The 22,638-nt window shown below is 45.9% G+C and overlaps 1 protein-coding gene across 3 annotated transcripts in view; it reads right to left on the reverse strand.

Annotated features, from left to right (window-relative positions):
• C7H1orf112 (chromosome 7 C1orf112 homolog) overlaps positions 1–22,638 on the reverse strand; it is a 414,829-nt gene that overhangs the window by 223,917 nt on the left and 168,274 nt on the right. For all 3 annotated transcript variants that reach the window (XM_040359710.1, XM_040359708.1, XM_040359709.1), the window contains exons 13-16: positions 13,457–13,643; positions 13,282–13,364; positions 13,102–13,153; positions 2,284–2,373 (exon numbers count right to left, since the gene is read on the reverse strand). In XM_040359710.1, the coding sequence (XP_040215644.1) occupies positions 2,284–2,373; positions 13,102–13,153; positions 13,282–13,364; positions 13,457–13,643 (412 nt within the window). The remainder of the gene's footprint in view (positions 1–2,283; positions 2,374–13,101; positions 13,154–13,281; positions 13,365–13,456; positions 13,644–22,638) is intronic.

Here is a 22,638-nt window from a genome sequence, read left to right on the forward strand (position 1 = left end):
GTTTGACACCTATCCTATGCCCCGCATAGATGAACTGATTGATCGCCTAGGCACTGCCCGGTACATGACAACGTTAGACCTGACCAAGGGTTATTGGCAAATTCCTCTCTCGGAGTCGGCCAGGGAAAAAACAGCATTTGTAACTCCAGAAGGATCTTTCCAATATCGGAGGATGCCTTTTGGGTTACAGAATGCTCCCGCCACGTTTCAACGCACCATGGATAAGACCCTTCGGCCTCATCGAGCCTATGCTGCTGCATACCTTGATGATGTGGTCATCCACAGTGAGGATTGGGACTCACACTTACCAAAAGTTCAGGCTGTGTTGGATTCCATCTGGGAAGCCGGGTTTACAGCCAATCCAAAAAAAATGTACCCTTGGGTTAGAAGAGGTGAAGTATCTGGGGTATACCATTGGAAGAGGTCTAATCAAGCCCCAGATAAACAAAGTTGAGGCTATTAAGGATTGGCCATGTCCCACCAATAAGAAACAGGTTCGTGCATTTTTGGGGATCGCGAGTTATCGCCGTTTTATTCACCATTTTGCCTCACAGGCTGCTCCCCTGACCAATTTGACCGAAGGGAAGGAGTCTGTCATGACCAAATGGACTCCCGAAGCAGAAACAGCTTTTCAGGCTTTAAAACAGGCCTTATGTGGTTCAGACAGATGCGTCAAATGTGGGGTTAGGAGCTGTACTGTCCCAGATTATCAAGGGGGAGGAACACCCTGTTCTTTACCCATGAGGAGAATTATGCCACCATTGAGAAAGAGTGTTTGGCTGTGAAATGGGCTTTGGATTCTCTCCGGTACTACCTTGTGGGTAGACAGTTTGAACTGGTGACGGATCATGCCCCATTGAAGTGGATGGCACAAAACAAGGAGACCAATAGGAGAATAAATAGGTGGTTCCTGGCCCTTGAGGAATTTAGTTTTGTGGTAACGCATCGCCCCGGTGTTAAAATGGGGAATGCAGATGGTTTGTCCAGAGTACATGCGTGCCTGGCAACCTGTGTCCCAACCCTAGGGTTGAAACAAGAGGGGGGGATATGTGACAGGAAGTCAGGTAAAACTGGGGGTGTTGTCACAGACGGGAGATACATTTCTGCCTTGTTTAGAAGATTCACCAATTACTATCAGGTGTCGGCTGCAGAGGTAGCCAGAAAGGTTTAAGGACGTTGGATAGCTTCAGCTGTTCAGAATGAGGCAATTAAGGCCTCTATATGTTGTCCAGAGGACTACTACTGAATGCTGCATCCTGAGGCTTGTTGAGTTAAGGAGAGCAGTGAGCTGAGGAAGACTTCTGAAGGTGAAGTGGTTGTTGATATTTTTGCTGTGTGATAAAAAAATCAAAAAAAGACTATTGTTTTCTGCTGGAAGACCAGCAGTGTCTGCCCAGCAGTAGGCTGAGCCAGACTCCATAGGTAGGTTGTGAAGGTAGACGGCTCAAGTGGCCAGGGTTTATTTTATGTTTTGTTTTGTTTATGCTGTTTGGATGCTTGCACTTGTTTCCAGCAATATGGAAGAATAAACCATAATCCTTGTTTTTCAACCACCCTCGGCTGCCTCTCTGTATAGTTCAGTGTGTAGTGAACCCACTCAGGAGGTCACACACCCCCGCTACCGAGCTAACCCCTTACAATACCAAGACATTTTGGACAATTTCATGCTGCCAGCTTTGTGGTAACAGTTTGGGGTGGCCCCTTCCTGTTCCAACATGACTGCGCACCAGTGCACAAACAAGGTCCATAAAGCCATGGATGAGTGAGTTTGGGAAGGAGGAACTTGACATAGCACAGCGTCTTGACCTCTACACGATAGAACACCTTTGAGATGAATTCAAGCGGAGACTGCAAGCCAGGCCTTCTCATTCACATCAGTGCTGACCTCACAAACGTGCTTCTGGAAGAATGGTCAAACTCTTGGCTTACACGCTAATTAGAAGTTGCTGTACTGCAGTGCTGGTATGCGATTGAGCCCTTACACAGAAGTAGTCAAACAGCACTTGAAATTAGTGGTCATCATGATATGCACATTTTTTTCTATCATTTATCATTTTAATATATAGCAGCTATCTTTAATATAGAGGGCTTCATTTTAAAAAACTAACACATTTTTGCTACCTCTTCTTTCAGACACATTTCTTCCGCATCCTTTATAAGCAACTTTTTATTTTACCAATTTAAAAAAAAAAAAAAAAACAACATGCACATACCAATTAACATACAACTGTACTAGAAAATGGGAAATTGGTCAATGAAAAACGAAGATGGTAGCATTTATACCTGATGATCAGTATCCAGTAAGAATAGTAAACGTCTTATGAGGACAATTAAGTGTGAAAGCTGGGAAGATTTGCCAGGACAATTTTTCACCTATGAATAAAAAAAGTACAGTAAGCATTAAAGCAGACAGTTTTAGAAAAAAATAAGTGACAGAAATACAACCTCGTTGCCATAAAATGAAAAAATAGGATTTTATACTCACTGTAAAATCTTTTTCTCAGAGTTCATGGACGGACACAGCCTTAACCTTGACAAAGTGGGTATTGGCCTTCCTTTAGGAGTGACTAGGCAGAAACCTATAGTAAATGTTAAACACATCATACACACCCTACAGCCCCTCTGGGTATAACCCCTCTCTCTGCATCTCGCAGATCAGTTAGTCAAAAAGCAGTACAAACATAAAAGAAGGGGTGGGTGCTGTGTCCGTCCATGAACTCAGAGAAAAAGATTTTATGGTGAGTATAAAATCCTATTTTCTCTTTCGTTCATGGACAGACACAGCCTTAATCTTGACAAAAGTGGGATGTCCTAAAGCAGTGTAAAAAAAATAAAAACAAGCGGTGGGAACAGCATAAAATTAAACTTCACCCCAAAACAAAGCAGAGCTCCTCAACTGAAGAGATGCAACTCTAAACAGCCGCCTGCAAAACTGCGGCCGAAAGAAGCATTAGAAGATGCACTCACATCAACCTTGTAGAATTTAGTGAAAGTGTGAACGGACGACCTGGGAAACAGACGCTTGATTTCGGAAAGCCCATAAGGCACCTATTGCCCTGGTCGAATGCGCCGTAAGGGGGGGCGCCCGAACCTTTATGGCGCAAGCCTGAATCACTATCTGTCGGATCCACCCTGAGATGGTGGCCGACGATACCGCTAGGCCCTTCTTGGGACCAGCCACCGAAACAAACAGTGAGTCTGACCTCTGGAACGGAGCAGTAGCAGATAAGTTTACTCTCAGAGCTCGGACAATGTCCAAGGAATGCAACGCTGGATCTAGGGTGTGACAGATGAGGACACAAGGATGGAAGTACAATGTCTTCATTGAGATGGAAGGCCGATACGACCTTAGTTGGAAAAGAAAGCTGCGGGCGCAGCACCACCTTATCCTTGTGGAAGAGAAGATAAGGAGCCTTGCATGACAAGGCTGCCAGCTCAGAAACTCGTCTGACGTAACAGCCACCAAAAAGACCACCTTCTGAGAAAGTGTCAACAAGGGAATCTCCCCAATCTCTTCGAACGGTGGTTTCTGAAGCACCGAGAGAACCAAATTCAAGTCCCACAAAGGCAGTGGAGGGCGGACCGGAGGGGCCACATGCTGAACCCCCTGTACAAATGTTCTCACTAGAGAGTGAGTTGCCAGGGGTCGCTGAAAAAAGACAGCCAGGGCAGAAATCTGCCCCTTAATCGTACTCAACGCAAGCCTTTGGTCCACTCCACGCTGTAAAAACAGCAGGACTCTGGACACCAAATAAGTCAGTGGATTCCAGAAAAAAAGCACGTTAACAACACTTTCCTCAGTGCAGCTCCTCCCAGGGGGCGTGGTTCCCCGGGTATAACCCACACCCTGCTCTAGCAGCCTCAGTTCGTAACAAGCAGTACAAACAAAAGGAGGGGTGGGTGCTGTGTCCGTCCATGAACTCGGAGAAATGGATTTTACGGTGAGTACAAAAATCCTATTTTCTCTTCAGTTCATGGACGGACACAGCAGCCTTTTCCCCAAGCAGTGTCAAAAAATTTGAGGGGTGGGAAAACAACACAGCAAACCAGGTTACACCCCAAACAAAACTGGAGTTACTCAACGAGCGTAATCCGTAATGCGCCGTAATCCGAAAGGGAGGCGCCCGCCCCTTCAGAGCATAGGCCTGAATCACAACCTGTCGAAACCACCTAGAAATGGTGGCCGACGATACCGCCAGGCCTCTTTTAGGACCAGCCACCGACACAAACAGCGAGTCCGACCTCCGGAACGGAGCCGTAGCAGACAAGTACACTCGTAGGGCCCGAACCACATCCAGGGAATGTAAAGTGGCCTCCTTCTGGTTTTTCAGCTGAGGACATAAGGATGGAAGAACAATGTCCTCATTAATGTGAAACGACCTTTGGGAGAAAAGATGGCTGAGGCCGCAACACCACCTTATCCCAATGGAAGACCAAGTAGGGAGCCCTGCAAGACAAGGTCGCCAGGTCAGACACCCGTCTGATCGAGATAATTGCTACCAGAAAAACCACCTTTGTGACAGAGTCAACAAGGGGATCTTCCGAATGTCCTCAGAGGGAGCATCCCGAAGCACCGAAAGGACTAAATACAAGTCCCATGGGGGCAGTGGATGGCGCACCGGAGGGGCCACATGCCGGACCCCCCGTACAAACGTACGCACCAAAGAGTGCGACGCCAAGGGTCTCTGAAAGCAAACAGCCAGAGCCGAAATCTGACTCTTAACCGTACTTAAGGCGAGAGCCTGGTCCACTCCCTGCTGTAAAAACAGCAGAATCCTGGACACCACGTATGTACGAGGGTGCCATTTCATCTCCTCACACAGAGATGTAGGCCCTCCACGTACGATGGTAAATCCTACGTGAAGTAGACTTCCGTGCACGCAGCATGGTAGAGACCACCGAGCCCGATAGGCCTCGGCCACTCAGTTCCTGGCTCACAACAGCCACGCCGCCAAAGCCAGCGACTGTAAAGCAAGGTGGAAGATCGGACCCTGCGACAGAAGATCTTCTCTCAAGGGTAGACGCCAGGGGGCGTCTGCCACCAGATGCAGCAGGTCCGCGGACCAGGAGCGGCGCGGCCAATCTGGGGCGATCAGGATTGTTGGAATCCCTCCAGCTTCCAATCTGCGCAGCAAGCGAGGAAGAAGCTTCAGAGGAGGGAAGGCGTAGATTAGGCGACCCCAAGGTGCCTCTGACGCGTCCGCCCACGGGTCCCTTGAACTGGCCACGCACCATGGCACCTTCCGTTTGAGACAGGACACTAGAAGGTCCGCGTCTGGAGTGCCCCACTTTTGGCACAGACTCCGAAACACCTCCGGGTGGATTGACCACTCTCCTTGGTCTAGTGTTCGTCGACTTAGGAAGTCGGCTTACCAATTCTGTACACCCGGAATGTACACGGCCGAAAGAGCCAGAACGGACCTCTCGGCCCACCGAAGGATGTGAGCGACCTCCATCGCTGCAGCTGAACTCTGGGTGTCCCCCTGAAGATTGACGTATGCCACGGCCGTGGCGTTGTCGGACTGGATCCTGACCGGTCGGCCCTGCAGATCCAGTGACCACCTAGCAAGGCACAGCATGATTGCTCAGAGCTTCAGTATATTGATTGGCAGGTGGGACTCCCGAGTCCAGCGCCCATGGGCAGACTGGGCGCCCCAAACGCCCCCCCCCCAAACCGGAGAGGTTGGCATCCGTTGTGACCACGATCCAGTGGCACGGCAGAAACGAGTTCCCGGTCCGAAGCACCGGAGACGCCAGCCACCGCACCAGGGAAGACTTGTCCAATTGACTCAACTGAACCTGGTAATCCAGAGATGACGGGACCTTGTCCCAACGTGACAGAATACCCTTCTGTAGCACCCTGGAGCGGAATTGGGCATACGGAACCGCCTCGCAAGAGGCCACCATCAGACCCAGAACCCTCATGCAAAATCGAAGAGATGACCACTTCTGGGTCGACAACTGCTGCACTGCAGATTGCAGAGTCTGAAGTTTCTCCGATGGGAGAAAAACTCTCGCCTCCGCGGAATCCAGGACTAGTCCCAGGTATTCCAGTCATGAGACGGAACCAACACCGACTTCCGAATATTCAGAAGCCAGCCGAACTCTTGAAGAGTCTGACACGTGATAGACATGTCCTCTCCTAATTCCGAGCCTGAAGAAGCTCGCAGGAGAAGGTCGTCCAGATATCCCACGATAGCGATCCCCCGCTGTCTCAGCAGGGTCAGTATCGGGGCAAGCACCTTGGTAAAAACCTGTGGTGCCGATGCCAAGCCGAACAGGAGGACCACAAATAGAAAATGGTCCTTCCCGACCGCAAAGCGCAGAAAACCTCTGGCGCTTTGTGCATATGGGAACATGCAGGTACGCGTCCATGAAGTCCAAGGACGCCAGGAAGTCCCCTTGATGGAGTGCTGCTATTACCGAGCGAAACGACTCCATCCTGAATTTATGCACCTTGACAAAAAACAATTGAGGGCCTTGATGTCCAGGATTGGACGGACCCCTTCTTACTTGGGTACTACGAACAGATATGAGTAAAACCAGTGAAACCATTCCAACGAGGGAACTGGTACAATCACTCCCCTGACCAGAAGATCCTGGACAGCCCCTGACAGAGCCCGCCGGCGAACCGGAGGAAGCTGGAGGTAGGAAGGAAAAAAATCTGTTTGGTGGACAAGAGAGAAAAAACTATCTTGTACCCCGAGGAAACTACTTTGCAAAACCAACAGTCGGAGAGAATAGACCTCCCCAAGCCATGAACTTGCGAAGCCGGGCCCCCCACCCGAGACACGGACGGGGGCAGCCCATCATGCGGAAGCAGGTTTGTCCGCAGGCTTGCGGAATCGGGGGCGCTTTTTCCCTGCAGCGGGCGCCTTAGCATCTTGCAAACTTTTCCCTGCCGCACTGGGCGCACAAAAAACGCTTAGGGGTAGTAAAAGAGGGCCCTTGCCTACGGCGAGGCTTCTAGCCCTTCCCAGACTGTGGGAGCAGTGTGCTCTTACCACCTGTGGCATCATTAATGATGTCATCAAGGGACGCCACAAAAAGCCGTTCACCCTTAAAGGGCAAATCCACCAAGGCCTTCTTGGAGGATTGGTCCGCAGACCAGCATGTCAGCCACACAAGGCGGCGTAGTACCACCGCATAGGCAGAGGCTCTGGAAAGCAAGGGAAGCGTATCCAGGGCCGACTTACAGACAAATTCTAGACCCTGAACCAATTGTTCAGCCAGGCCCTTGCAGGTCTCGGAAGCATCCCGCTTCTCCAGTTTCTGCAGCAACAACTTTGCCCATTCAGTCAGTGTCTGCGACACCAGAGACCCGGCCACAACCGGTCTCACAGCTGAACCCACAACTGTGAACATAGAGCGGGCCACAGCCCCCACCCTCCTATCAGTGGGGGACCGTAAAAGCGGGAGCCCCTTCCACAGGCAATGTGGTGGTTGTACACAGTCTGGACACGGGAGTGTCCACTGATGGAGGAGAGACTCCTCAAAGAGATAAAGGACTGCAATTTTTTTTAGGAACAGCAAAAAAAAAAATTCTGTGGCGTGTCCAATCCATACATAGCAATTGCTCCAAACATGGAATACAGGGAAATACTCTAGCGGTGCTGGGCGTTTTTTGCGGAACCCAAAAGGGACCGGCACATCCGGTGCCCCCGCCATCCTCAAGTTTATGAGTAACACTGCAAAAACAAGACAAATCCCCTATCATGTACTGACCCTGGGGCAGAGTCATCCTCACAGTCCATGTGGGTTAAGCCTGCACCGCCTGACATGACAGACCAGATCTGTGTCAGAGATATCCCCAGAAGCAGGCTCAGGGAGGGGGCGCTTTAGTACCTCCCTACTGGGCACTAGCTGCTTCACCGACATTGCCTCAACAGATGCGGCAGGGGCAGGGGGATTAAAGTATAATCCAGGCATTGCTAGGGCAGAAACAGGTCCATGTTGCCCCACCGCTGTGTACTGCAAGGCAGAACACCCCACTGGTCACCTCCCGACTGTAAAAAATAGAAAGTGAAGCCTCCCAGGGACTCACCACCCCATCCGGTTGCAGAGAGCGCTGAAAACCCCTGGTGTGCTCTGGTGTGCTGGCTGTGCTGCGTCTGTCACCTCTAGAAAGCTTTGCAGCGTCTTGCAACGCTAAAACTGACACAAGAGGCCAAGAGAAATCCAAGATGGCCTCCTCATTAGGTAAAATCACCAGCGGGCTACAGGAAAATGGCCGCCGAGCTATGTAAACCGCGACCACGGCAAAATGGCGGCCGTGACGCAGTTTAAATTCCACAGTGATGCACCAAACACCTCACACTACACAGCAGCACCCCCCAGAGTAAAAAACACATCCCCCACTATACACACAGGCCATGGTGGTAATATAGAGACCCCCCCTCACAGCCGCTACCCAAAATGGGGAAGGAGGGAGAGGAAATAAGGGAAAGAGGAAAGCAGGGCGAATCCTCAGTCGACCTCCCAGGGGAAAATTCCAGCCATACCACCTTACCTGAGCAAGGGGCCATACTTACCCGTCCTGCGACCACCAACTGGAGGTATCCCAGACAGAACCAACGTCCACTAACGGCATGGCTGTCGGCCAGACACACTGTGACAAAGCCATAGAGACTGGTCATATGTGTGCCCTGGAACAAGAAGTTCCCCGGGCCGCCCCTGGAGCAAAGGGGCCTGTCATGGACGACCCAGAGCTAAGCTGAGGGCCAGCACACGCTCAATGGCCGAACATGGGGGGGGAACTACAAGAGTCAAGACCCAGCCTGTCACCCAGTCGTCTGTTGATAGAAGAATCACAGGATTCAAAAATGCAGGAACAAAAACAATAAAAAGCGGAAAAAAAAAAAATATATAAAAAAAAAAAAAAAAAAAAAAAAAACGCAAAAAAAATCTCCAGAGTACAGGACTCTAGAGGGCCTGTCCTCTCCTGATGTTAGGCAGATAAAAACTGAGGCTGCTAGAGCAGGGTGTGGGTTATACCCGGGGAACGCCCCCTGGGAGGAGCTGCACTGAGGAAAGTGTAGTTAACACTTAAAGTGCTTTTTTTCTGCCTAACTCTCCTGGAAGGAAGCGGATATAACCCCAAGGTCACAGGCTGCCGTGTCCGTCCATAAACTGAAGAGAAAAGCCTAAGGCTGGTGCACCTTTGTTTTCTTTTCTCTGGTCTAGCTTAAGAGCCTTCTCATACTGACTGTGCGGCCGCGTTAGCGGTAAAATGTTGCCATTTTTAGCGGCGCTTTAATGTAGTTTTAAAGATGTTTTTTTGGCTACTAGCAGGGCGCTTTGGCAGTGCTGCCCATTGATTTGGGCAGGGGCACTTTAGTAGTGGTGTATACCCAAAGATGCTGCTTGCAGGACTTTTTTTTTTTAATGTTCTGCCAGCGCAGATCCCTCGTGCAAAAGCACTCAAGCTTTCCCACTGGGACTGCAGGGGAGGCATTTTTCAGACGCTTTACAGGCGTCATTGTTCGCACTAAAGAGCCTGAAAAACGCCTCCAGTGTGAAAAAAAAACTATGCCTTTGTTGATCAGGAATGTTTATGGGCTTTGGATGCCCACAAATATCTGTTTGGAGACCATTAAAACTAGTCACTGATCATGCCCCTTTAAAATAAATGTGTGATAACAAGGAGAAACAGGTCGTGTGACAAGGTGGTTCCTTGCTCTTCAAGCATTTAAGTTCACAGAGCATAGAGCTGGGAAAATTCAGCGTAATGCAGATGCCCTTTCACGTTTCCATTGTCTTGTTGGGACAGTTGCTCAGGTGCATGGGCTTGAGCAAAAGGGGGGGGGGGGGATGTGACATTATGAAAGGCGAGGTGATTGATGGACGTTGTCTCCAGGTTTTACCAGCCACCTTGGCAGGGTTGGTTCCGGACCAGATTTTGCAGTCCACTTGTGTCCATTAGCAGGTGGTATAAATAAAGCAGGACTGGTGCAAAAGATTGCTCTTGGCCTGGGATACAGACAGAATATCAACCAAAAACCCAGAAAAAACACACAATACAAATGTTATAAATTGAATTGCTGTTCAGTGAGTAAAAAAGGCATTTGATCCCCTACCAACCAACAATAATTCTGGCTACAGTACGTGCTCATGTAGTACGCAGATTAGTCCTGTTATTTAAGAAGGTGCTCCCAATGACAACTTGTGTGTATAAAAAAAAAAAAAAAAAAAAAAAAAAAAAAGACACTGCTTCACTGATGCCACATACTGCTTCACTGACTGACGCCACATTCTGCTTCGCTGGCTGTCTTTTGCAGACGCACGTGAGAGCATATAATTCTTAATGGCACCTCCATCTAGGAAATGCACACGTATTCATGTCTGCTAACCATAGTACCATGCATTTTAGCACAGCAAGATTACAACAATTGTGCTGGTTCCATTTTTGAAAAATGTAATGCGCGGGAACGAGCAAGAGACCCTCTCTTGCTCGTTCCCGCGCATTACATTTTTCACTCGAATGCACCTCCTGGTGTGCCCCGAGATTGTGCACAGCACTAAAGGGTGCCTCGACTCAAAAAGGTTGAGAAACAATGCTGTAGACTACACTGCTTACAATTAATAGGTGGACAGCAGTTTCTGAAATGCTGCAACCTCCATTTTCCACATTTAAATCAGACCACATCTCTTCCCTATTCTAATGTTTGGTCAACCATTGACACAGATTGGCTCTGTATTTTTTATGTACAGTCGCATAATCAGCCAATTGGCCATTTGTCCTAACATGCAAAACATACAAAATAAAGAAAAGTCACGTGACCAGTGATGCAACTTGTAGGAGGAGCCGGTGACATAATTTGCGGCCATGGCCGAGTCCCGGAAGTAGGGATTTTATCTTTAACGCTTGCTTTTAACCTAGATGTAAGTTTTAATAAATCCATTTCTTCTGTGAAATTGCTACACTATGGAGTTCTTGTCTTTAATGGCCTGTGAATGGAGGAGAGGTGGAGATCCACTAAAGCGGGCGTCACTAAATGGTGGACGGCGGTCCGGTTCTGGCCTCAGTGGCCATTCTATCCGGACCGCAGCCCCGCCAAGGAGTTTCCTGTGTGTCCTCTGTCACCGACTCGCTCGCCCTCCTGCCTGCCGCTGCGGATGCCGCTATATACACAGTGTGGCAGGTCCGTGCCTTATCCAACATCGCTGCACTCCCCCCTCCCCACACTGCCTGTCTTAATCACACAGGACATGAAGCGCGACTGCTCTGGACAAAGGGCGGGACTTTTTAAGTTAAAAAGTGGGTGATTGGTTGCTAGGCAGCGGGGGCGGTCCCAGCAATAAATCACTCACTTTTAATGGGGAAAGTCCCGCCCATTGTCCAGAGCGGCCATGCTTCATTTCCTGTGCGATTAAGGTAGGGTTCTGTGGGGAAGGGGAAGTGCAGTGCAATGTAGGACAGTACAGGGGAGGTCTGTGATGGGGAGTCTGATGTGTCAGGACCAGTTTGTGATGGGGGGGGGGGGTCATCCTGTGATAGGGGGTCTGTGGTTTGGGGGTCTGTCTGTTATGGGTCAGGACCAGTTGGTGATGGGGGGGGTCAGCCTGTGATAGGGGGGTCTGTGATGGGTCAGGACCAGATTGTGATTTGGGGGGGGGGTCAGTCTGATAGGGGGTCTGTGATTTGGGGGTCAGTCTGTTATATGGGGTCCGTTATAGGTCAGCAGGACCAGTTTTTGATAGGAGTCAGTCTGATGGGTCAGGTCAGTCTGTGATAGGGGGTCTGTGATTTGGGGGGGTCAGTCTGTTATAGGGGGTCCGTTATGGGTCAGCAGGAACAGTTTTTGATAGGAGTCAGTCTGATGGGTCAGGTCAGTCTGTGATAGGGGGTCTGTGATTTGGGGGGTCAGTCTGATGGGGAGTCTGATGTGTCAGGACCAGTTTGTGATGGGGGGTTTGTGATGGGGAGGGTCAGTCTGTGATAGGGGGTCTGATGGGTCAGGACCAGTTTGTGATTTGGGGGGGTCAGTCTGATAGGGGGTCTGTGATTTGGGGGGTCAGTCTGTTATATGGGGTCTGTTATGGGTCAGGTCAGTCTGTGATGGGGGGTCAGTCTGTGATAGGGGGTCTGTGATTTGGGGGGGTCAGTTTGTAATAGGGGATTGGGGATTTGGGGGGGGGGGTCAGTCTGTGATAGGGGGGTCTGTGATGGGTCAGGACCAGTTTGTGATGGGGGAATTGGCTGTAATGAGGGGTCTGTGATTTGGGCTGTCAGTCTGTGATGCGTCAGTCTCTGCAAGGGCAATAGAAAACAATTGTTTTCTATGTGTCCTGTTCACACTGCAACAGCGCCCCTGCGTGCTGAGCAGTGTGTTGCAAAATACATTCTGTTTCTATGCACTGCAATTGAACTGTGGTGCATAAAAATTAATGAAATGTATTTTTACATTTCAATAAAGTTGAAAGAAAAAAAAGTGCGATGTGTGTGGGTCATAAAGGTGTGTGCATGTGTGTGGTGGAAGGTTGTCAAGTGGAGGATATCATGTGGCGTCATAGCACCAATTTGGCATTCGGACCTCCGCTGGAAGAATCTTTTTCCGACTGGACCCCTGTGAATTTTAATTCAGTACCCCTGCACTACAGCATAGCGGATATTCCTGGGTTTATGCTATAAGGAGAGGAGAGTGCAATGCGAGTTTTCCATTAAGGATCCATATATTAAAGCCTTGTCAGACCAGCTGTGGATTTTTGCAAGAGAGGAGAGTGGAACATGAACTGCTGCTAAGGATATGTATACCAAAGTGCCACTAGACCTTTCTTTGTCTAACGTGAGATGCTAGGGTACACCCCTGGTGGATACCTGAATGGTGGGAGCAATTGTGTTCATAACTTTCAATAACTTATTTGAGCATGTGATCTTCCCATCTCATCACTTTTTGAAGCAAAAGCACTTTAATTATTTGGGACTTATTTTAATATTTTTTTATGTAATATCATCTGCATCTTAAATTTTATATTCCCACCATGTCATAGTGCATATGAAACTTTCAAATGCATAAAAAAAAAAAAAAAAAAAAACACTGTAAACGGCAGATTCTAACAATCCTAAACATCCACACAGCAAAGTAATGTCAGGGGACTTACCAAATTAGCTATAACTGTAATATGGTGAGCACACAGGTCTGTGGTTCCACACCTGAATATATTAAAAACAAAAAAAGTATAAGAATATATTTACTCACACCTAATTTATGTTTTAACTTTTTCTGCACATTCTTTGCATTGTTATGTTATCAATGTCTGACACTGTAAAAAGAATCTTACCGAGCTAAGAAACACCATACATCTATAGCCAGTAGAGATTCCATCATTCTATAACTGATAACACCATTCAACAGGGAATACTCCTAAAAAACACAAATAAAGTACTTTGTTGATCTGTATATTTTTGGTGTTAATTTTTATCAGGTGCTACACGGAACATGAAGATCACACTTACCAAGTCTGAAAAGCACATTGGAGGTAGTAAAACAATGAAGGCACAAAGGTGAATGCAAGTATATTGATAAAATGAAACATTTACTATAGATTGCGCTTTAGCAAAGGTTTCCTTCAAAATAACTGGAAAGGAGATTTCTGGAGAACACAGGGCAAAGCTCTGGAACACGGCTTTAAATATAGACATCCTAAAGAATGAAAAAAAAAAAAAAAACACCTTAACAAAAGTATGACAAAAAAAACACACTTTAAAGGGAAGGATTAACATTATGAAACTTTTTTTTTTTTTAATAATGATAAAATAAGTACAGCAAGTCAAAAACAAAAAGATAAGAGGCAAAGTGGAAAAAAACTTGGGTTAAAACAAAAAGGAGGAATAAATGACGAACACACACACACACAAAAAAAATCTTTAAATTTTCCTACAATGTCTTTGTTAGTCTGGAATTTTGGCAATTCTGTTGTATAAACATCCATGGGCACTATATATATATATATATATATATATATATTAGGGGTGCAACGGATCAAAAAACTAACGGATCGGATCGATCCTCGGATCAGGAGTCACGGATCGGATCATTTTCGGATCAGCAAAAAAAAAAAAAAGACAAATCTTGTTACACCCACCAGAGTTTTAGATTTCACAGTTCTTCTCAACACAAAACTGAGCTTATGTGCTTAAATACACTGTTTATTGCTAATATGACAGAACACCTCTGATTTTCACATTTAAACAGTCCGTCAGATTTACAAATACTGTATTTAAGCGTATAAGCTCTGTTTTGTGTTGAAATAACTGCATCTCGCAATACTTATATGTGCAGCCAAGTGGAAGTCGCAGCCCCATGTACGAAAGTGGTGTCACTAGTTCCCTACTGTGACCTGAACTATCCCAATCATCAGATCCCTTTAGTGTCATTGATCGGCGGGCTGAGTGTCTAGTGAAAATCCCCCCTATGTGCTCAGTCCATACAGATCCCCCCGATCGCCTCCTCTCTCTTCTCTGGCAAGCAGCAGGACGCCCGGTGCGGCGGCGGCTCCCCGTGTGGATTCCTCAAGGTGCAGCATGGAGCTCATCGCTGGGCTGTTAGGAGTCAATGACATATTGAGCTCAAGTGCCCACAAACTTCCGAGGAGCAGCCTGCATCCCCCGCTCCGGGTGGACCTCGATGGGCGCCGATTCGATAGCTAGGCCGAAGCCGGGGCCTTTCCTATGGACCGGGAGGCCCGTGGATCGCCGTGTGTCCCGACCCGAAGGTGCTGATCCATACGGATCAGTTGCACCCCTAGTGACAATACTTGATGTGTTCCCACTGTCATATGGCATTCTTGTGCCACAGTGCCTACACACTGTCACGGTTTTATCCACTAACCTCTTTCCTTCATCATTATATTTGACATGGAAGACAAAATGCTCCCATACAGGGGATTTAAATGACGCGGGGCATTCAAGCTCCTCCATTCGCCATGACCACGCTGTGTGTGGACTGAACATGCGCAAATTATTATTATTTTTTTATTTTTTAGAAAACAATCCTCGGATCACGTGTGTGCGGTTCGGATCATTCTTTATCGGTTCGGATCACGGATCAATGACGATCCGTTGCACCCCTAATATATATATATATATATATATATATATATATATATATATATATATATATATATATATATATATATATATATATATATATATATATATAAAAGCAGTATGGTCTTACTGTGGCCATACTGCAGCTTCAAATTAAAAACAAAAAGTGTATTTAAGGTACAGAGATGTACCTTACAAATGTTCTTAGCACTTTGCTTGCTTTGTGACTTCATAGCAAGTGAAACCTCACTCATATTGGTCAATAAAGGGAAGAAACAAAGTGTTATGCCGCGTACACACGGTCGCTTTTTGTCTTGTAAAAAAACGTTGTTTTTAAAACTTCATTTTAAAAAAACGACGTTGCCTTCACTCCATAATTTTTTCAAAATGCTCTAGCAAAGCGTGGTTACGTTCAGCACGTACGACGGCACTCTGTTCCATTCAAGCTTGCGTCATAACTTGCTTCTGAGCATGCCCGGGTTTAAAAACATTGTTTTACCCACACACTATTATTTTAGATGACACAAAAAACTACGTTTTGAAAAACGACAAAAAATTTAAGCATGTTTGAATTTTTTTTTTGTCGCTTTTCAGAAGACCTAAAATGACGTTTTGCACACACACAGTCATTTTAAATGACGTTTTTAAAAACGTTGTTTTATTTCATCACAAAAAACGACCGTGTGTATGCGGCATTAGAAGAGGGACAGAGGTGGATGGAGGAAATTGCCCCTGCCAAGACATTGCATTCTGATGACGGCACTGCAGCTAATAGATAAAAAATGTCCTTCTGTTGACCAGGGACTGCCACACAAAATGTGTCCAGTCCCGGCTGAACTGGCAGAATTTTGATCAGTGCTTGGCCAGCTTTAGGGCAATTTTAGAAATAGGACAAGCTGGCCTTAAACATTTGTACACAAATTGCTTTTGTGCATGCTGGCAGCAACAGGCTTTAACCTCTTGGCACCGACGGCACGGAAATATGTGGCCTAATGGTGGGTAGGCCTTGGTGCCGAGCGGCCACATATTTGCATGTAACATTGCAAAACCAACTGTGCCAAGTGCACGCGCCCTGCCCACTCCTAGCATCGTTGCCGGCGGCTAACGGAAAGCTCCTGAGCGCTGCTTGCGTTCGAAAGCTTTTCGATCACGTGAATGCCAATATCGGTGGTCACATGATCATAAAAAAAAAAAAAGGAGAATAGTGTTCTCTCAAAGAAAACCAAAACAGAACACTGTGGATGGTACAATTAAATTTAACTGTAGAAGAAACACACAGCAATAATTTAGAAAAAAAGTGAAAGGGGTGGCAGATGAATAGGGTGGTTTACTAATTAAAAAAAGAAGACAACGTTGTCTAATCAATTAAAAACAAAGAAGGCTCTGAGGAAAACAGCAACCATTGGCTGTTGAAACGCGTCAACGTGACGTCAGGACGTCACACGGGAACTGTCAGCTGACACCCTGAGGGTTTTGGTACTTTCAACCATACGCTGTTAGCGGAATACGTTCGGCTCTGGAGTACATGCGGAAATATCAGCACGGCATTGTTACGGCATGGACTGCACAGTAAGGAAGCTTTCCCCTTCTCTGTGTGCAACATACAGTTTACGGTGAGCGTTGCTTTTACCTGTATGTATCGTTGGGCAGAAAGAATTCCTAAGGAAGACTGCAACCGAGGACTTGGTAAGAGTACATATACCCACCCATTGTTTGCGATTATGGATGCATACAGTCTGTGCCTTCATTAATCTCCCCCACACGTGCTTCCTGGATACGTATGTGCCATTCTCCGACTAGCTGATACATGAGTAGCCACACCGCACCAAGCTTATTGGTCGATTCATACTGCATCGATCTGTTCTAACTATACATGTGACATCTCATGGACTCCTCCATCTGAAGTGTTCCTGTCACTACTATCTGGAATTAAGTTCTACCACTGATGTTAGGACAGTCAAACCCTCACGCATCCACCCAGCAAATATCTATGTTCAGAAGTTAATTTCTTTAACCACTTAAGAACCCCTTCACACCGATATACGTTGGCAGAATGGCACGGCTGGGCACAAGCTTGTACCTGTACGTCCTCTTTAAGTGCCCAGCCGTGGGGTCGCGAGCCCCCCGCCGGCAGCGCAATTGCGACCCGATCCGAAGCTCCGTGACCGCAGGACCCGATCGCTGCCGGTGTTCCGCGATCGGTTACCGGAGCTGAAGAACGGGGAGAGGTGTGTGTAAACACACCTTCCCTGTTCTTCATTGTGGCAGTGATCGTCTGTTCCCTGATATAGGGAAAGACGATCACTGATGTCACACGTCCAGCCCCGCCCCCCTACAGTTAGAAACACATATGAGGTCACACTTAACCACTAGGGAGCACTGTAGGGGTTAACTCCTAAACTGCAATTGTAATTTTCACAGTAATCAGTGCATTTTTATAGCAGTTTTTGCTGTGAAAATGACAATGGTCCCAAAAATGTGTCAAAACTGTCCCATGTGTCTGCCATAATGTCGCAGTCACAAAAAAAAAAAAAAAAAACGCTGATCGCCGCCATTAGTAGTAAAAAAAAAAATGCAATAAAACTATCCCTATTTTGTAAACGCTATAAATTTTGCGCAAATCAATCGATAAACGCTTATTGCAATTTTTTTTACCAAAAATATGTAGAAGAATACGTATCGGCCTAAACTGAGAAAATTGCCGCTCTATTTTTGTTTATACCACAAAAAATAAAAACCGCAGGAGGTGATCAAATACCACCAAAAGAAAGCTCTATTTGTGGGAAAAAAAGGACGCCAATTTTGTTTGGGAGCCACGTCGCACGACCACACAATTGTCAGTTAAAACGACGCAGTGTCGAATCGCAAAAAGGGGCAAGGTCCTTAATCTGCATAATGGTCTGGGTCTTAAGTGGTTAAATAATAGCATATACAGCCTATTGGAATTCCTGTAATAGGATTGCTAGGATTTTTCATCTTCCAGCCCATTCCACCTTTTGGCTTTGGGGGCGATTATTCTGCCCTGTGCTCCAACATTATTACTGTCTGAACATTGTGCTGACTGGGTTATGAATGCGATATGTGCAGCGCCGATTCCCTTGTTTTTAATTGATTAGACAACGTTGTCTTCTTTTTTAATTAGTTAACCACCCTATCCATCTGCCACCCCTTTCCCTTTTTTCTAAATTATTGCTGTGTTCTGTTTTGGTCTTCTTTGAGAGAACTCTATTCTCTTATTTTTTTTGTTATATGCCCCTGGCCATCGGAACTGCATACCACATCATTAATGTGGATGAAGTTTGGATGTGTACATTGAACTATTTGAAAATACACTAATACTATTACTGTATTACGGTAAAGTGTTTCGGTAGATCCAGGCAAAACCATACTATTTCCTGCACATGATCATAAAACCCCTAAAGGGGAGGGAGGCACTGGTGCCAAGCGGTTAAAGCATGTGTTACACCATATTCCTGATATGTGCCTGCTGCACCATATACTTGTATGAGAAAGTATCCTGTTCTCCTTGTATTGCTTCCTTTATGTGAAATCCCTGGTGTTCCTGCCAGTCCCTCTGATTTCCTGTTAAAAACTGACCACACTAAACAGGAGCGCATACTGTGGGCAGTTCTCTAGCTATGCAGAGAACTCAGCCTTCTCTCCTACAATGATCAGACATGTCCTGACACGCCCCCGCTGCACACTCATTTACTAGGAAGCTTAGTATACTGGTGTTTTTCCTTCCCCAGCTCTTATGCAGCTGAGAACATAGGGAATGGGATCACTTCTAAAAAAAAAGGGGGAAAAAAATAAAAAGAATTATAAATACTTTTTTTTTTCTATCTAGACAAAAATATTTTGCCTTTCATTTCTATTTAAAACGTAATGATTGCTTTACAAGGTAAAAGTTTACAATCACTTTAAGATGTTTAATTGTCAAATAACAATGTTATACAGTTAAGAAATAATGCAATAATAATATGAAGCTGCAATTTAACTTGCTAACAAATATCAACACAAGAGATTGTTTTGTAAGATTAGTACTAAACACTTGCCACCCAGGCAATTCTGACATTGCTCTCCTACATGTAAAAAATCATAATTTTGTTTGCTAGAAAATTACATAGAACCCCCAAACATTATATATGTTTTTTTTAGCAGAGACTCTAGAGAATACAATGGCGGTCATTGCAACTTTTTATCTCACACGGTATTTGTGCAGCAGTTTTTCAAACGCGTTTTTTTTGGGGGGGGGGGGGGGCTGTTAAGTTATGTAAAGTTAGCCCAACTTATTTGCATAATGTGAAAGATGAAGTTATGCCAAATAAATAGATACCCAACACGTCACGCTTCAAAAGTTGCACATGCTCGTGGAATGCAAAGAGGGGGGAATTGGGACTTTAAATGAAGCACAATTAAGTGCCTCCATTCCGGTATTGGGTACATGCTCGTGGAATGTCACCAAACTTCGGTACTTAAAAATCCCCATAGGCGATGCTTTAATTTTTTTTACTGGTTACATGTTTTGAGTTACAGAGGAGGTCTAAGGCTAGAATTATTGCTCTCGCTCCAACGTTCACGACGACACCTCACGTGTGGTTTTCATATGTGGATGGGACTTACGTACGTGTTAATTTTACTTAAAAAAATTTAGTTTGACACTTTTTTTAAATAATTGTTTTTTGATCACTTTTATGCCCATTACAAGGAATGTAAACATCCCTTGTAATAGGAACATGGCATGATTGGTCCTCTTTACAGTGAGATATGGGGTCAATAGGACCCCACATCTCACCTCTAGGCTTAAATTGAAAAATAAATAACAATCTCAGCTTCCCAGTCGAGGCAGCTTATTTTTTTAATGTAGAGGCTGGGCGTGAGGTCATAACATTGCGCCCGGCCTCTGAGCAATCATAAAGACTCCGGCGTCCATCTGGTCCACTGAAAATCTCTATGGTAAACACCCGGGGCCGGCAGATCCCGTTGGTTCCTCTCTCGCCACTCGTAAGAACGATCAAGTGTCTGATCAGCCGCTATGATCGTTCTTATGGTGTAGGGATCACCGGCTAAAAAAGACAATATCTGAATGATGCCTGTAGCTGCAGGCATCATTCAGATATACCTGCACAATATCAAGGACGTCATATGACAGCCGGTAGGTGGTTAAAGAAGCACAATCTTTGAATGAAGGGATTTCAATCATATAAGCTACAACTTCTATGAACTGAAGAGCTGGGCAGAAAGGACTGGCATAGTCAAACACACTCGAAGAGTGCCTGTTGGCTCTATTAACCTCCTCCAAATTGGAAGATTATTCCATCAGAGGTCTGGGGGAATTGATGGTTCCTATGTTTTCATGCAAGGATGTGGAAACAACATTACCCACTTAAAATGGATGTAAACCCACTCTCATCCTTTCTAAACTACTGCCATAGTGCTGATCTATAAGTACTGGGCACAGATGATAGGAAATCTTATACTCTACATCAGGGGTCTTCAAACTACGGCCCTCCAGTTGTTCAGGAACTACAATTCCCATCATGCCCAGTCATGTCTGTGAATGTCAGTGTGTTGCAATGCCTCATGGGACGTGTAGTTCTACAACAGCTGGAGGGCCGTAGTTTGAGGATCCCTGCTCTACATTGTGACAGAAAAAAAAAAAAAATTGGGGGTTTACATCCATTTTAAGAACCAAGCCTCTTTTTCAGATGTGTTTACAAGTTAAAAACATTTTTTTTTTTTGCTAGAAAATTACTTGGAACCCCCAAACATAATAAACAATTTTTTTCTAACACCCTAGAGCAGTGATGGCAAACCTTGGCACTCCAGATGTTTTGGAACTACATTTCCCATGATGCTCAGTTACACTGAAGAGTGCATGAGCATCATGGGAAATGTAGTTCCAAAACATCTGGGGTGCCAAGGTTCGCCATCACTGCCCTAGAGCAGTGGTCATCAACCCCATCCTCAGGGCCCACTAACAGTTCAGGTTTGCAAGATAACTGAAATACATCACAGGTGATCTCATTTGCTGCTCAGTGATTGCAGTATTCTAGTCTGCACCCCCCCAAGGTAATACATAAAACCTGGCCCATTAGTGGGCCCTAAGGACAGGGTTGATGACCACTGCCCTAGAGAATAAAATGGTGGTCATTAAAATACTTTGTCACACCGTATTTGTACAGCATTCTTACAAGTGCACTTTTTTTTAAAAAAAAATACACTTTTTTTAATTGAAAAATAAGACAACAGCAAAGTTAGCCCAATTTTTTTTATAGTGTGAAAGATAATGTTACGCCGAGTAAATTGATACCCAACATGTCATGCTTCAAAATTGCGCCCGTTTGAAGAATGGCGTCAAACTTTTACCCTTAAAAATCTCCATAGGCTACATTAAAAAATTTGTCATTTGAAAAAAATAAATAAAAAAAATGTCCCTTTAAGAGCTATGGGCGAAAGGGAGGTTTGCTTCCACCCTGCTATGGTATGGAGATAGGTGGTGGCCATCTTGCCCTCATCGTATCCATACCAAGCAGGAGACAGGGCCCGATCGCCTCCGCCACTACCGGCGGCTCCGGTAAAAAGCAGAGGGCGCAGGAGAGTGGCGGGAGGGGGGCCCTCTCCCGCCAACAGTGATCTTGCTGCGAATCCGCCGCAGAGACCATTATCGTAAACCGGACCGCCGGCTGAAGAGATGGATACCTGGGTTATGGCAGCAGCTGCTGCCATAACTGAGATATGCCTCTTCAAAGTGCCGTCGTATATAGTCGTGCGACGGTCTGGAATTGGTTAAGTGCCTGAACTACGCATAAAAACATATGACCTAGGGTGCAGAAAAAGAAAAATGTATTCTGCAGCAAGAGAACGACTCCAAACATTGTCATTAAGGACTATCTTAATGTATAAAGAACAATGAGTCCCGGTAGTGCTGGTTTGGCCCCCACAAAGCTCAAATATCATCATAATAGCATCTGTCTGGGATTACAAGAGGAAGAAGGATTTGAGGCAGCCGCAGCAGCTACAGAAGATCTCCATTTTGCTGAGTTCCTTCAAAAACTGTGTGCAAGTGTACCTAGAGGAATTGATGCGGTTTTGAAGGCAACAGTGTTAATCTTTACATCAAATTTAAATTTAATCAGTCTTTTCACTAAAATGCCATTTTAGTTTTATTGGTATTTTAGTGAATTATTTTAGTCTTATTTTTAGTTGACTGGACAAGGAGGCCTGGCTCGCAGTCTCCAATCTAATTCCTACTAAAGGTGTTCAATCGGGTTGAGGTCAGAACTCTGTGCAGGCCAGTCAAATTCCTCCACCCGCTTGCTCACCTGTGTCTTTATGAACGTTGCTTGTGTACTGGTTCAAATCATTTGGAAAATGGGGGATTATGGTGTGGGGCCTTCTTGTCCACATCAGTGCCTGACCTCACAAATGCACTTCTGGAAGAATGGTCAAACACTCCCATAGGCACGCTTCTAAACCTTGTGGACAGCCTTCCCAGAAGAGTTGAAGCCGTTATAGCTGCAAAGGGCGGGCCAACTCAATATTGAACACTAGGGACTAAGACTGTCCCACGATTTTGGTAATAAAAA

Source organism: Rana temporaria, chromosome 7 (assembly GCF_905171775.1).
Source record: "Rana temporaria chromosome 7, aRanTem1.1, whole genome shotgun sequence".
NCBI lineage: Eukaryota > Metazoa > Chordata > Amphibia > Anura > Ranidae > Rana > Rana temporaria.